Here is a 17,682-nt window from a genome sequence, read left to right as displayed (position 1 = left end):
CAAGAGGCTAACATCCGCTCAGTTTCTCTTCCAACTCCATTGCCCTCGCTGAGAAAATTATATTGGCATCGGAAAACCGCAAAGTTTTTGTTTATTCTCCCTCAACTTTAATTCCCTTTCTAAATTTCTCATTGGTTCTCTTTACTGCGTGTCGTGTACAAACTGAATAACATCGGGACCTTGCCTCACCCGCTTTTCAACTACCTCTTCCCTCTCATACCCATCGACTCTTTATAACTGTAGTATGGTTTATGTACACGTTGTAGATAACTTGCCGTTCGCTGCATTTTACACCTAATACCTTCAGAATTCAAAGAGTGTGTTCGAGTCAGCACTATAAAGATCTCTCTCTAAATCTACAGAACCTATAAACGTATTCTGTCTCTCTTTCGCCGAAGGGACGGTACAGTCTCGCGTATTCCTACATTTCTGCAGACAACCCCGAGGTAGGCGTCTTCTAGTTTTTCCATTCTTTTGAAAATAATTAGTATCAGTATTTTGCAACTATTATTTGTTAGTCTTGTGGTACGGTAATATTCACATCTGTTAGCGCCTGCCTTCTTTGGAACAGGAATTGTTACATTCATTTCGAAGTGTTGCGGTATTTCACCTGCCTGATATATCATGCACACCAGATGGAATATTTTTGTCACGGATAGCTCTCCGAGGATCTCAGTAATTCTGGGTGAATGTCACCTACTCCAGCGGACTCGTTTCGACTTAGGTCTTTCAGAACTCTGTGAGATTCCTCTCACAGTATCATATCTCACATCTCAATTTCGTTTACTCCCGCGTCTCTTTCTATAATATTGTCTTCAGTATTGGTTACGTTATAGAGATCGCTATGTTTCCTTTTAGCTTTCGGCCTTCCAGTCTTTGCTTACGGGGGAACGGTACAAACTTCCCCTCGACTTGATTCAAATTGACAGGATGCAGGGCACGACTAGTGTCATCACGAGGCTGAGTGCATCCCGAAAAATGGCAACAGCGCATGGCGGTTGAAAGGTCACCCATCCAAGTGCCGGCCACGCCCAACAGCGCTTAACTTCGGTGATCTCACGGGAACCGGTGTATCCACTGTGGCAAGGCCGTTGCCCTTTATGACCTATAGAGATGAGGTTATTAAGTACTTGTAATGCTCTTTGGGTCACGGTCTCCCGTCGGTATTAACTTTTTTTTTTTTCAAACATTATAATTATACAATTTAACCTACTACCTAAGTACATTAGTAGGTCATATTTCTAACTGTTAACAATTGAGAATCTGCAGCTTTTAATTTCTAACACTACAGGTTAATACTACAATGCCTTCACCACGGTATTTACGTTTACGTGACTTCTCTTTTCTCCAAAATCTAACTTCTAGAAAGTAAGCACTGAGCGTAATAAGAACTGAGTGTATGTACCCACTACTAGCGGGACAAAGGCGCTGTTTCACTTTTGAACACAAAAAGGAATAATTATTTGTGTAATAAAAAGCACTCCGTCTTCAGGCCACGAGTAGCCTACCGGGACCATCCGACCGCCGTGTCATCCTCACGTCTTGTCAGTGGAGGATGCGGATAGGAGGGGCCTGGGGTCAGCATTTGTGTAATAGATGTACTTGAAATCCCACAATACCTTAAAGCAGGGCTTCCCAACCTTTTCAGCTGGCGGACCCCTTCTTCAGTCGAAAATCCATGGCGGACCCCTAGTGAGTCAAGAGCACAGTAACTTTAAATTTCAGAGCGAGTGAATTTTTATTCAATTTTACACGATTTAGTGGAAAGTGGCCGCGGACCCCCTAGAAAGAGCCGGCGGACCCCTAAGGGGTCCGCGGACGACATGTTGGGAAGCCCTGCCTTAAAGCGTTCCTGAGCCGCATGTGAAACTGTGCAGTCGCGAGTCATTTCAAGTGCTGGACTTAACGTGCCGCTCCTGTTGCAGACTTCCCCGGCATGTGCTTCGCGTCGACGCGCTGCGGCTTCGTGGAGCCCGGCCAGACCTGGGACCTGACCCCCTTCTGCGGCCGCTCCACGTGCACCCCGGGCGAGGGAGAGAACGCCGGCAGGCTGTTCGAGCTGGTCGAGGACTGCGGACCTCTGCCCAAGGCCAACCCCAAGTGCAAGCTCAGCGACAAGACCAACAAGACGGCGCCCTTCCCCGGCTGCTGCCCCATCATCGAGTGCGAGCCCGGCGTGAAGCTCGAGTACCCCGAGATCCCCACCGCCGCCCCCGCGGCCGACAAGGAGAAGAAGGCCTAAGCGGCGCCCGCCCACGCCACACCGACAGTAGCACCCCCAGCCTCCGCGGCTCGCATCCCTCACCTTCGCCGTAAATCCTCGCGTCGCTGCCCGACGCGTCAAAAATCATCCTTCGCCTACCCTACGTGAACCTCGGATCGGCTTTCTTCGCCCTCAGTCGATTGACCTCGCGAGCAGAACCGACGTCTTGCTTCGTCCGGGCAGTACGCGTCGGGCAGCCAGCAATCTACGTGAAACACCGCTTCACTTCTTTCCTACAAAAAAAAGGACTGTCCTTTCTACTTCTTTCTTGCCTCACCTCTCTGTTCCTCCTATCCTGCCGCCTCGCGATTTTTCACCAAATGTGTGTCCGCTACTGTCTCGGAACCATCACAAAGCTTGCCTACTACTATCATATTTGGCCAAACTTAACAGATCGATACAACGCTAAAGTTATTCAAGCGTGAAAAATGTTAAAAAAACAAGTATCCCTAAACTATGCAGTATCTCGTGTTTAACATCTCAGAAAGCACGCATTACGGTTATAATGTAAATAGCGACCTTCTATCACCGCTGTAAGTCACTCGACTCGAACCTACAACAACCGTAAATCGACAATACATCTGTAAAAATACCCTCTCTACCGTGACAACGTTCTTACCTTAGCTCGCAGAAATATCTACGCTGTTGTAGCAAGTACGCCGTGTCGTCTTCACAGCTGTCTCACATATGCGATATAATCCATTCATTCTAGATATTTATACAATAAATTTAATGCTTAGGTACACCTAGAGGCACACCAGTCAGTGCACCTGAAATATGATCTTTAAAAGGTCGTCTGTCGTGTATGTGTTGTGATTATTATTTCGTTTACGGCAGTGAAAATGATGTTTAGTCTTGTCTCGTTTAAGAGTAATCGTTCCTCAGTCATTTTCACTCACGCGTAGTACTTCGTAAAAAAAGAAGACAGCGAGAAAAGTCATTTACGACATCTAATATACCGAATGCTTACTCGAAAGGATTCGTTCGTTACGGTGTGTTACCGAATATCCGACCTTCCCCAAGCGCTGACAAAATGGAAACATATATATATATATACATATATATCTACGGAACAGCGCCATATCGATCACATCGTTAATTAAACTACACTGCTAAGTCATGCACAGTAAAAATACTTTTTATTTCAGGAAAGATCATCACTAGCGAACTACATCTCGCTTCCTGATCCATGTTAAAGGAATGCATTTACTTTGTGTTAACTATTACTGGTTGGAGTTTCTAATTCTTCCCATAATAGTAGTATCAGAGACTAGAATTGTAATTATTAAGCCAATTTACAAGGTAAATTTCAGCGTTATCTTTTAACTTGTAAAATGTGTGTAAAACTTCTTACGTGTGAAGTCGAATGTGAAATTTCAGACTGAATTTTTTTTCTACAATTCTTGTAAACATAGTCTCTTTGGTGCATGAGTGATGAATACAACTAAATGTAATAAATTTCCTTACAAAACATGAATTCCATTGTTGTCTTACTCTTTGACAATCCTTTATCTCCAGTCATGACACGGAAATGTACTCCAAACTGGCGTGTGAAATACGCTACAATGTTTACCTCAGGGTTCGTGACGTACCCACAGACCTTGCTTCCCATAAATATTCTTTCAACATCTTCTCGATCTGACACAGAGAAAACATGGATATGAGTCTAAAAACGTCTCCGCCAAGAGCACATAAAAAACGTTCATCCCATTATCCACTTAGTGGATGTTTACATGTTAGTAGAATTCTGTTTCGCACCTTTCATAGGTTTCTTACAGCCGCCACCAACGTATACTAATATGATGTCGAAACAAAAATCAAGTAAAAGAAGAAACAAAAGACGATCGAAGATAACTTAATAATAGCTGATCAGTTGCTCATTAGGAATTCTCATCAGATTCAAACATTTGGCAATATATTACTTATAGTGTCCAGGATGACAAAATACTTCTTGTTACTCAGAAGTACCCTACAACAACGCTTTCGACGGACTAAATCAAGATCCTGTGCGTTCTGGACTCGAAGGGATGTAAGAAGTGAAATTTTTTTGTTACTGGTCAACAACAAAATAATAGTTACATTTTTTTAATCTAAAAGTCACAAATATGAAGAATCAAGAAGACAGTTAGTCGCGCCTAACGATTCCACTTTTTTATTCGCACTCCTGCGAACATATATTATTTTGTTTATTAAAGTCACAGGAGAGGATTCTAACAACATTAGTTTCCCATTAAATATAAATTCTTTCTAATACCACTACACAAAAAATCTGTGTTTCTTATCTTAAGCATTAACTCTGAAAGGTGACATGTATGAAGATGCTTCGGAACACTCACTTATCTAACTACATCCATAGTGAATATTTACGAAACTCTGGAAACAGTGGCTTTAGTAATTAAAAGGGTTAGTAAGTAACGGTAGCAACTACCCATTAAAATTTATTTACAGAATTATATTTTCATATTGTTGGTTAGTCAGTATCGGCAAGTATATTTTACTATTGTAATGAAATGTTTGAATATTAATTGTACGTTTTAATTTCAATATCATTGGAAAGGCAGGCAGAAAAAATCACAGTTAATAGTGCCCTTTACGATTCGCCTGAGATTTTCTTCATCATTTATGGTTTAGTACCGTCATTTATTCTCGAGTTAAAAGCATACAAATATAACTTCTGATAATCAAATCAGGAAGTATATAATTTATACTGGTGAAATACAACACACATAGCGAACTAGTATCTTCACGTAGCATGTACCCAGAACATCGCAACCTCCAAGGCACTTAGATAGCATGTGCGGCATCATTTTCCGAGCAGGAAGTTGGGAGCAGAAGGCACTGAAGCAAGGGGCTTGTAGTTTGCTCTTGATCATATCCACAATCCGTGTCATCAGCACTGAAACCTCAGCAACCACTTAACTGCGTACAAGGTGTGACGCTAGTCCAGCTACGTAACAAAGTTTATTTGTTGGAGTAGGCTTCAGACAACCTGTAATCAGCCTGCATGTTTCATTGACGCTGTATCCAAATATGATATACGATGGTATGTAGCAGATTGGAGAGGCATATTCAGCAGCAGAACAACACAGACGGACTGTTTAACAGCGTAAGCCATATTTCACACTACCAATTTAACGAATGAGATTTTTTGTGTGGATACTTTCATTTCATTGTTCTTACAATGGTTTTTGAGTATAAGAGTTCTGTCGAGCGTTACTCCCATATACACTCTAAGACATAAATAAATAAATAAATAAAATATAAAATACGGAGTAATTATCTGAATGCGATGGAAATCAGTAGATGTGATGTACATGTACAGACAAACAAAATGATTACAATTTCAGAAAAATTGGATAACTTATTACAGAGAAAGAACTTGGGTTGATCTGGTGGAAGAGACCAAACAGAGAGGTCATTGGTCTCATCGAATTAGTGAAGGATGGGGAAGGAAGTCGGCCGTGCCCTTCCAAAGGAATCGCCCAGGCATTTGCCTGAAGCAATTTAGGGAAATCACGGAAAACCTAAATCAGGATGGCCGGACGCGGGATTGAACCTTCGTCCTCCCGAATGTGAGTCCAGTGCCTTGAAAGACATCATATTTACGCCAGTGACTGTTAAACTTTCTATTTCCTCTATTGCAATTTCGGCCTTAGGCCATTATCAAGTGCAGATGATTTGGCTTTAAGCCATGGCCGGCCGGAGTGGCATGGATGTGTGTGATGTCCTTAGCTTAGTTAGGTTTAAGTAGTTCTTAGTTCTAGGGGACTGATGACCTTAGAAGTTAAGTGCCATAGTGCCCAGAGCCATCTGAACCATTTGAACTTTAAGCCATGTCTACTTTATACAAGCTGACACATTTGGCTTAAAGCCAAAACATCTGCACTTGATAATGGCCTAAGGCAGAAATTGCAATAGTGGAAATAAAAAGTTTAACAGTCACTGGCGTAAAAATGATATCTTTCAAGAAATTTCACATGACTTTGAATCCCAGTTATGAAAAGTTGAGTCCAGTGTGCAAACCACTGCGCCACCTCACTCGGTCCTCAGAGAGACCAACCACGATAAACCTATTTGGTGTTAAAAAAGGAAATTGTTAGAGATCAGTGATTCATGAAACAAACTGTAATATCAATAAGATCTGTTTAGAATCAGTTACTTCGTACCGACCACAATTTCATGACACACTGAAAGTGACGTCTTAAAAACAATTAGCGAACAGTTTACTGTCGGCGTACTCATACGGTAAATACAAATCAAGCATACAAGTGAACTGCTCATAGTACACAGATTCATAGAACTGGACATACGCTTTGAGATGAGTTGTGAAATGCTTTCAACTGAGGCGCCTAGAAGCCCTTGGTGTAAGTGCAGTTTCCATGTGCATAACGTTCGTTGCACAGATGAATGGGTAACAAAGTCTACCGAAAGAATGAGCAGGGTTTTGTTGCAAGTCAAGCAGGTGCTGAAATGTAGCTGCAGAAATAAGTACTCTTACTAAGAATGATTGAAAATGCATTGCTTGGTGAGCAGTTGAGACAACCATGAAACCCAAAATGTTGTCACTCACAGGCAGTTGGCTTTCATTCGGAAGTGATGAATATGGATGCTGAAATGAATTCTTATTTTGGAAAGGTTTTTGCAGGCAAGATTTTCAGCAGAATTTTTTGGGGGGAAATCACTGAAAACTGAATCACACAATGAAGATTAAGAGTGTGGATGAACTTTATCGTGGTCGCTACGAATAAACTGTTGATTACTGAAGTTCCTGGTAGTACTACATCTAGGTGCGGAGCACAATGAAATGTTTAGTGACAACTGTGTTGAGCAAAACGAAACCCACCATGTGGCGAAATTAAGACTGCGAGTCTTGAACAGTTTATCAATTGGAACTAATACCCATAAGTACTTGAAGGGAGGACGCTCTTTTAACGAATGTGATCTAGATTTCACGATAATCGATAAAAGTAAACATCAGTGTTAGCGAGATATATATGTCCCAGAACAATGGCTACAGTTAGTTGCTAAAGCTTCCAAAACGTTTGCTATCATAAGGATGTAGAAGACAGACTTCAAAACAGCTGAAATCCCGAACTACAACACAGTGAAAGGTATATGAAGCATACGGTGGAAGATCCAACATACATGAAATACATCACGGACATGGTGCTTCATTCCATCAAGCTACCATTGATTTAACATAAATCTCCCTCACGAAGAGGAGAGTCGAAGCGGTTATCGAAGACGACAGTAGTACCACAAACTAGAATGTAATGGAGAGCTGCGCGTACTTTTGCTGCGCAGCCTGAGTCAGAAGTGTAGATACTTCACATGTGAACGATTTTGGTTTTTTGCAGTCATTTTTGTGAGAGTACAGAAGAATCCTGTGTTTACCTGCTTTACATTGTCATATTACAATTTACAGTACAGGATCCCAATGAAGTAAGTGCTATGCTCCATTAATGAATTTCTGAACGTGAACTAATCGATATATATTCAGAGCATTTAACTCTTTGACGTTAATGTCGGTGTACAGACAAAATAGAAACTGTATTACATACTAGATTAAATCCAACCACAGAAAGGGCTATTTGCTCAACTTTGCACTTAATTTCCTTAAATCGTGGTAAAGTACGTTTCATTGTGCTCCACACCTAAAAAAAGGAAGATTAGCGTTTAACGTCCCGTCGACATCGAGGTCATTAGAGATGGATCACAAGCTTGGATTACTCTGGAACGATAGGGAAGGTAACCGATCATGTCTTTTCAAAGGAACCATCCTGACACTCGTTTGAATCACGAAAAACCTAAATCTCGATGGCCAGATGTAGATTTGAAACGTTGTCTTCCCGAATGCGAGTCCAGTATGCTAACCACTGCACGGCCTCGCTCGGTGCACTTTCGCCCCGTGGCTTCTAAGCTCCTCAGTTACTTTTCGTGCGTACAGTACTTGCAGACCTTTCAATCAGACCTTTATAGCCCAGAAGTTTTCGCTGAACACTCCCAGATTTCATAGTACTACAAAGTTGACGTCACTGACCACCCTGCAGCTCAAGGTCTCTGGATTCCCCAAATCAGTGCCCAGTGCCCGTTGTAAGCAAGACCCCTGTCCACAAGAAACTGCTCTGTAACTAATACTTTTTTCGAGTAGGCTGCAATAAGTTCAATATTTCACCCATTGCTCTATGATATCTGAAGACTTGTATAGCTTCCTGCTTCCCCCCCCCCCCCACCCCCCTCCCTCAGAAACCATAACTTGCTGCACAAAATTGTTTCTTCACAGCAGTCCAAAAAGCATCCACGAAGGACTGTACGACTGTAAGGACACATAAGAAATGAATAAATATAACGGAGAACAATATAAAAGTTAATGGAAGGAGAATGTTCATAATTGCTGAATAAAAGTTCCATTTGGCAATCAAACGTCGACTTCTGTAAATCAAGAAATAAAAACAACGATTACTCAAAAAATTATGTGGCGGGTGTCACTAAAGTCAACCAAAATGATGAATTCATGACACACATAAAAAAGAGCTTATCTGTTATAATTGAAAAACACATTGAAACCTACTCCACATGAAAATGGTCTTTAAGGCCGAAATTACCAATCGTGCAAGATACAATAAAGTGAATATTTATGAAAAACAGCCGAGGTGGAAAACTTTGAAATGTTCTTTAAGAAATATACGGGTGTGGTGCCTCACACAAAGAGAATGAAAAAAATATCTCCGTAGCAGACATCGTATTTTCAGCTGCTTTTGCTTTTATGTTATTGCTATTCAAGTAAAGAAACGAATTAACTTCCTGACGTATTTTGCACATTTCCACTCAATGCTGTCTTATGACATAACTGGAAAGATAGTATTTATTGCACAAGAGCGAGAGCAAAAATTATATGTAATATTGGCCCACAGTCCAAAATATCAGACAGGTAGAAAAACAAGTTTTAAATCTAACCTCAAATCATTTCTTCTGGACAACTCCTTCTATTCCATGGAGAAATTTCTCTTTAAAAACTCGTAACCTGAGAAAAAAAACTAGTTTTTAAGTACACTTGTACTAAAAAATAATGTGTTCATTAATGTTAACACTATTTGCTTAGTCATATCCTGTAAACTGACTCGTTTCACGTGATTTCTATAAAATAATCGTTCAGATTATCTGTGGAAGATGTAACTAACTAGCTCACACGTCACTGACGGTAATCTGATGTGTGATTCTGATTCAGATACGACTAATTGCTGACGCAACTACATAGATCAGAAGATGATGCAGGTAGGTCGAAAGTTGTCATGGAATTAACTGAAACTGAAAAATAAACAATATATTAGGGTTATTTTTGAAAACTATCTATTTAAATTGTTAGCACACCGAAAAATTAATAATTATCATCATGAGACACTGTGCTAATATCGAGTAATACCGCCTCTGCCCTCGATAATGGCCTCAATTCGGCGCGTAAGGAAGTCAACAGGTTTCCTCAGGTCTCCCATATTCAGCTGAAGCCACTGGCCGGGTATCATACCTCGCTGCCATTCACCCTGGTGCACCCGCGTTTGCGAGTAATCGAAGAAAAAAATTCAGAATTTCGTATGATGCCACAAAGCCCTGAAAAAATAATGTGCTTGTGTAGCATGGTGATAAAGGTATAAACCTCGCATCCAAAAGGCTGTGGGTTCGAATTTCATTAGCTACTTTGAAATTTTTTATGTTTAAATCTTTATCGAAATGAATTATTCAAAAACAGTCTTAATCGTTATTATTATTATTATTATTATTATACCGCCAACCGATTTCAAACCGACGTAGGGGTCATCTTCTGGGCGTTTACACCATTGGTCGACTGCTGGTGATGTCACTCCTGTCTACATAACGGCAGGAAACTATGCGGTATAATAATAATAAATACGACTAAGACTTTTTGAATAATTGATTAATCGTACTAATCGCTGCTTCATCTCCACGACCATGTTGTCCAAAAATTTATCAAAATGAATTTGATCATTATTTTTATCCAGTTAACTGATTTAAATCTATTTTTTATTTTTATTCCTTTGTCACGTGACATCATTTTTATCACCATATAACTTTTTCAGTTGGTGTCGTTTTTTATTTTTTTTATCATTCTTTTTCGGCTTGGACTCTTGAAGATTTAAACGAAAGAAGAGGTTATAAGTGTAACGAAATTCAAGCAAAACGAGAAATAGAAATAATGAATGCAATAGCTTGGACGAAAACATAGGATGATAAAAGGGAAGGAATTAAATCGAAATTAATACATAAAAATAATTAAAAACACGTTAACGAAGACTCCAAGTGCAAATAGAATGATAGAAATAATAAACGATACTAACTGAAGAAATTAATATGGTGACTAATATGATGCAACGAAGCATTGGAAATACTAAAAAATTATTTTTAAAGAAATTAATAGAATATGAATAAAGACAAAACTCATTTTGTTAAATATTTAAAAATAAAAAAAATTTGAAAACACCTGATGAGATTCGAAGCCAGAAGCCTTTGCATGTGAGGACTGTACCTTAACCATAACACTACGCAAGCAATCTGCACAAAACTCCTTTTTGTAAGGGTATACACCATCACATAAATTTCAAAATTTTTTCTTCGATTACTCGCAACCGAGGGGCCCCCTGCGTGAATGGCTGCAGGGTGTAATGAGTGGAGGTTGTAGCTCAAGCCAGAGGTGGTTCAGTGATGTTTTGCGGGTGTTTTTCGTATCATGACTTCGGCACACTCATTCAATTTAGCAGGAACAGAGGCGCCCTATGGGACTCCCTTGGTGACCAAGTCTTGCCCTTTCTTCTACATCTTCATGATAAGTATGCTGTGAATGCTCCCATCTTCCAGAATGACAACAGCCATGTTCATAGAGCTGAACGCATACGTTCCTGGTATGAAGAGCACTTACAAGGAAAGCTCCCCAGAAATGGAATCGAATTTTTGAAACCATCTCTAGGCCCACTAAAGCTTGCAGCTTTTCAGGAGGTGCATTAAAACATAGAAACATCTAAATTACAACACATTTCCATGCCTAATGTAGTTTAGGAAACCCGTTTGCATTCAAAACTGCTCAGAATAGGTAAATACAGGTCGTACATGGCTCTTCAAGGAAATCTTATACCATTCCTCCTGTAAAATAGACGCACTTCAGGTACCAATGATGGAGGTGGATAGCAATCACGAACCCTTCTCTAAAAAGTAGACCACAAAAGCTTGAGATCTGGTGACTATGGTGACCAGGGGAGGCGAGAGAATCATCCCCGTGCTCTCAGACCCAGTCCTGGACAATGCGAGCTGTGTGAACAGGGTCCTATTATCTTGGTGGAACACAGCTTCACAAATGTGGAGCAAACACTGTACCATGGGGAGGTTATCATCAGCCAAAAAGCCTCACACAATCCTTGACAGCCTGACAGTAATGAGACCTTGCAGAGCAACACGAGACCCACGGAACACCACTGTATGGCTGACCAAATCGCCCCCCCCCCCTCCCCCCTTCCGCCGGTCATGTTTCACTCTTGGGATTTAAGCCATCCCAGAAGTTTGAAGCATGTGAAACTGAGTGACTTCCTCCATTGATCTGTAATTCAGGTTTTATGTCTTCGGCACCACGTTTTCCTTCTATGGGCATTGTATCACTGGTGAGTGGTTTTGTAATCCCAGGTCTCCCTCAAATTCCCTTCTTTGGGGCTCCCTTGATATTTTGGTGCTGACAGGGTTCGCGAGTGCGACATTCAGTTTTGTAGTGAGCTTTGCAGCCTTCGTCTCCTTATTTTTCATCATAATACTCTTCAATGACGATTCCTTACGATCAGTCAACACACACTTTCGTCCGTGTTGTGACTTAGTGGATGACGTTTTCTCGCTTTCCCGGTATGCGGTACAAAATTCGTTACGGTGTCTCTTGAAATGTCAAACATTTCGGCTACCTCGGTCACGGAAGCACCCACTATAGGAGCACCAAGAATTTACCCACGCTCGCACGCAGCCTACTGAGGATATTGCACAGCTTGCGTTTCGTGATCAAATACAAGAGTGTAACCTGCAGGCTCGGCTAGCATCAGCGTTTAAAAATGAAATGACATAATTTCAGAGACTTTACTGATCTCATACAGATATGATTTTGTGAATAGAAATTCAAGGACGACTGACAGTTTGTACCAAGGCCGGGAATTGAACGCAGCTCTCTTACTTGCTAGGCGGATGCTTTAGCCACTAAGCTATCTTGACACAGCAGTTTACGCAGTCGCACGGATTACCCTGACACACTCTCGCCTCCATCCGTATTCTCGGTTCCACCCCAGTGTACCTTAAACTCCCCCTTTCACACAAACAGAATTGCCGACGCTCTTCATGTCCCGGAATAGCACCTAACCATCGAACGTAAATGGGGCGGGAGGGGGGGGGGGGGCAGTATCCACTCTGAAACCCAGGTACAGGGTACTTATGCATATGAGATGACATCGGCAATTCTGTTGTGTGCATGGGGGAATTTAAAGCGGGCTGGGGTGGCAGTAAGAATTTGGCTTCATGAGCGAGGCACGCCACGGTAATCCTTGCAGCTGTGTGAACTACCAAGCTAGCTTAGTGGCTAACGCACTTGCCTAGTAAGGAGGAGACCCAATTTAGATTCCCGGCTTTGGTACAAATTTTCACCCATCGCTTCCATGTATATACGTACAATCTGGATTTATGTTGAAGCATACATTTATTGCGGTGTTTCCACCCCTCCCCGTATGTGCTGCTCTGAGCAATGACCTTTTGCGAGCTGCACGACCTCAGATGTCCATTAAATGCAGTTCTTCGCTCTTAAACTGGTCCAAATAGACCTGCATTCGCTGTCAATAGCAATTCCTGTTGGATATGAAACCGATTATCATTGCCTACGTGTGACACTCGACTCCATTTATGATGGCTACGATCTTACCATGACCACTGTTCTCACACAGTACTACGGGACTGCGAGTGGTACAACTTTCCTTCAATACACATTGAACAGATGACATCGACACATCAACAAATCCGACAACTTCGTACACGTTGTGGTCCAGTGTACGTCCAAACACGCTACATCCCGAATGAAATTGTCATTCTGCAATGTGTGCTGTTATGAAACTCTCCAGTAGATTAAAACTGTGTGGCGGACCAAGACTCGAAATGGGGACGTTTGCATTTCGCGACGAAGTACCCTAGTGACTGAGATACCCCAGCACGACTCACGACCCGTCCTCACAGCTTTACTTCAACCAGTACCTCATCTTCTACCTTCCAAACGTCAAAGAAGTTCTCCTGCGAGACTTGCAAGACTAGCTCTCGTGGAAGAAACGATATTGCAGAAATACGGCTTAGCCGCAGCCTCTGGGGGATGTTTCCAGAATGAAATTTTCACTCTGCCATTGAGGGTGCGCTTTTATAAAACTTCCTTACAGACTGAAACCGTGCGCTGGACCGAGGAACTCGAGACCTCACTTAGGAAACATCCCCCAGGCTATGCAGTATCCTTTTTTCCAGGACTGCTAGTCATGGGAGTGTTGTTGTGGAGTTTGGAAAATGGGAGATGGGGACGAGCAGTGAGTCGTGCTTGGGTAGCTCAGTAGCCGGAGCACTTGCTCGAGGAAAGGTAAACCTCACTGTTCGAGTCTCAGTCCAGCACACAGTTTTAATCTGCCAGGATGTTCCACCTCTTTTTTTTGCCATTCGAATCGTCTTACTCTGTTGACTCTACATACTGGCACATATGCACGAGTTTAGTGCCACAACTTATATTAGTGTTTAGGGTCACATTTTATCTGCTAATCTTACATAATGGCTGTATCATTTCCATATAGCACAAGTATTGTCCACAAAGAGTCAGATTACCGTAAGCATCGCACAGTGCTCGTACATATCGGAGTGTGTATGCTGTTAATGATATCTGTGAGCTCCATAGGTAGTGGATGTCATTCTGAAAAGCTCTTCTCGCATCAACACAGAAAAGATCTGTGCATGCACTGAAATAAGATGAAAATTTTGTTCTTACTGCAGACCATGCAAGTACAGAAATGAAAAGTAGTACCAGTCCTCCTACTGCAAACACAGTAGCGAAGTATTTGAAAACACCAACGAATGGTGTTGTCTTTGAGACCACACGTTGATCACAACCTTGATGAGAAACCACTTCCTAGAATTAATGAAGCCCCTTAGTTCAGTTATTTATGCTGCTCATATTATTAGAGGCATATTACTTTAAAAACAAACAGTAGTACAGCAAGGAGACAGATACAAAAATGTACTCAGTGACCTGCCAAAGCATTTTAAATGTCTTAAGGGTAATGTTGAGAAGTTTAAGACTGATTAAAGATTTGTATTGGCTGTGATAATTCTGGGCCACTTCCCACATCACTAGTACCTTAGAGAATCTACACCCCCCTCTTCCTTTGACACCATCAAAGACACTGAAAACATGACATCATCAAGATGGTGACTAGTGGGAAATTGAAGTATTAAAGATGTTGGATGGAGTGAAATCAAAAAAATTAAAGATGGAGTAAGGCAGGAAATTTAAAAATTGCAAGATGGTGGATGGCGGTAAATTTTAAAAAAATCAGTTATGCTACATAGCTGTAAATTTAAAAATTTAAGATTCGGCTAATCACACCACAAGATGGTGACATCTGATTATTTATCAAACAGTTTCGTTATCACAAACATACACACACACTATGACGTGACCTGGAAGCATAATCTCATGTATGACACTATTTATTTACCGATATGAAGGTAATGCAAAATAAGAAAGTAGTAATATCTGTAATATTATAAGTCATTTTGTCGAGTCTGACAATATTTTGTGACAAATATTGTAAATATTTTCCATTAAAAATACTGTATTTCAATACATTCTATGAAAGCATGGAACTTCAAGTGTAACATATATACAAAAGAGCCATGTTGCTCGCCCCCTGTTTGTTCTCTGTTTTTCGTCTGTTTGTTCTTTCTCACCTGTGGGTCCATGTATGTATAGTTCACTGTCTGTACTTTAAAGTTACAATATATTGTTAATTGAAAGTATCTTATGTTTCCTTTCAAAAATATCTCTCACTCCATGTGAACTTTATTTAAAGATAATAATAATAATGCTGTCGATTGCCCATCTGGCTTCGACTGGCGCTGAGTCCGCCATTACGTGCACTAAAAAATATTTCAGTGTTTGCAAGCTTCACTCGCAAAGGAAAATAATTCTAACTGCTTTTATGAATTTTTACAGTCAGTTTTCAATATTAAAGTTAGTTAATATTTTTGATTACGAAACTTATTCAGATATTTAATACCGCAAGGCTTAGATGAGGCTTCACCTGTGATTTAATATATTTTCAGTTACTTCAAAGGATTAAAAACTAACTCAGTTATTAAAGTGATAAAGAAATTCTTTGCAATTATCCTAATAATGCGCTGGTGTTTCTACCATTCTTTATTTCTGTGTAAAATTAGATTAATTTGCTGAAAAAAAATCATATCATACTCTGCATTATCTTTGGGTTAGTTGCAGGTTACGTTATGTTGTCATTCATTGAAAGAGAGTGTAACATTTCCATTAATAATAGATAACTTTTTGACTGCATATTGAGATTAAGTCACACTACGTATATTTAAGACGCATCTACTCATGCCCAAAATATACGTAGCATACCCAAAAACAATATGTAGAATTTAAACTGCTACATTACATTATCATCGTTGTGGGTTGTGACTGACGCCTGCATGCATATTTCAAACCACACGTAGCAATCTTCACTGACTTACATGGATAACTATATTAATTCAACACCACAACAATTATGCAGAAAGGAGGTAATGGTACAACACACACACACACACATGGAGAACTTTTTTGTTTTTTTTTGTTTTAAAAAGAATTCAGTATTTCCCATATGCTTCTTTAGCATCAGGTTATAAAGTACTGGATTATCTGTCAATACGTTTTGCTAAGGAAATGCACATACAGTCGCTCACAAACACACACACACACACACACACACTCAAATAGTAATGTTTATGCCAAATACTGAACTGTAAATTCCATCTCACATTGCATAATGTTCTCTCTGTTTTCATACTTAATGTTCAAATGTGTGTGAAATCTTATGGGTCTTAACTGCTAAGGTTATCAGTCTCTAAGCTTACACACTACTTAACCTAAATTATCCTAAGGACAAACATACACACCCATGCCCGAGGGAGGACTCGAACCTCCGCCGGGACCAGCTGCACAGTCCATGACTGCAGAGCCTTAGACCGCTCAGCTAATCCTGCACGGCACTTAATGTTTATATCAACTACTACGGTCTTTTTTTATACCCCACTAATGTTTATGTCAAAACATTGTACTATATAAAATCATCAGTAAATTTCGTCTCTGTCTTTGTAATGCAATAAAGAAGGACTAAGAAAGGAAACACTCAAACAAAAAATATTCCAGATATAAAATTTATTACATTTCAATGAAAGTTACATGCACATGCTGCTAACTGAAAATTTACAAGCGACAAGGAATATTTAGAGATTAAATTGCGCATTGTACTTTTTTTTTACAATTTCCACACTTTTGATATGTTTTATATTTTTCACACTACAAAGATAACCAGTTCCTTATACTAAAATAGAATCACTTTTAATACTGTCACACACAGTGGAAAATATAAATTTTGTAAATATTCTGCTTCATCTTCAACCCTTTTTTAGAATATCATCTATTGCAAACAGTAGTTGCTACAAACTGAGAAAATACTTAAGGTAACTCCACCTTCTAAGTTTATACAACTGTATCTGCCCTAATAAAATCGAAATGACATTGAATTGGATTTTGTGGGCAAAATTTATACAATATGAAGAATATATTCTTAATGTAACAGTCAACCAGTCGGTTCTATTGAAACAGAATCATTTCAGTACAACAAATATATTCTTAATTGTCAACAATATGTTCAGAACTTGTAAAACATTATTTCTTGAACGACTGTACCACCTTCACATTCATTTCTGAAAAAGCATTTAGACTGGAACCGATTCCAGTGCTTTTTTATGTGAGAACACAGACTCTTAATAATTAAACACAGAGCCCCAACAATCTTCCTTTAGAGACTGAATACTAATACAGTATTTCCTGTAGTTCGGCTGTATTATACCTTACGAAAAACAACCAACATTTTATATATGCACAGTTTTCTACTAAGCACACATGAAAATACTAGTTATTCATATCACTATTTTTGAAGTCATCTGTGTCGATGTTATCTCTCTATCATGATATATCATGCAGAAGCTGTCAATGTTGAGAAAGTCAAGTTCACCTTTGCTAATAGCCAAGAAATGGCAGTGTAGTCGTCACCCCTCAGGTTAGGCTTTTTAGTGGATAT

The 17,682-nt window shown here is 40.0% G+C and overlaps 1 protein-coding gene and 1 pseudogene across 1 annotated transcript in view; one reads left to right on the top strand and one right to left on the bottom strand.

The window, feature by feature from the left end:
• The window catches only part of LOC126100752 (uncharacterized), a 36,593-nt gene extending 32,853 nt beyond the window's left edge, over positions 1 to 3,740 (top strand). The window contains exon 3 of the mRNA XM_049911373.1: positions 1,926 to 3,740. Within this exon, the coding sequence (XP_049767330.1) occupies positions 1,926 to 2,242 (317 nt within the window). The 3' untranslated portion in view covers positions 2,243 to 3,740. The remainder of the gene's footprint in view (positions 1 to 1,925) is intronic.
• LOC126102396 (5S ribosomal RNA) lies at positions 980 to 1,096 on the bottom strand (annotated as a pseudogene).
• Positions 3,741 to 17,682: the final 13,942 nt, after the last annotated feature.

This window comes from Schistocerca cancellata, chromosome 9 (assembly GCF_023864275.1).
Source record: "Schistocerca cancellata isolate TAMUIC-IGC-003103 chromosome 9, iqSchCanc2.1, whole genome shotgun sequence".
NCBI lineage: Eukaryota > Metazoa > Arthropoda > Insecta > Orthoptera > Acrididae > Schistocerca > Schistocerca cancellata.
Note: the sequence above shows the minus strand (reverse complement) of the source record. Positions and strands in the feature narration are given on the sequence as shown.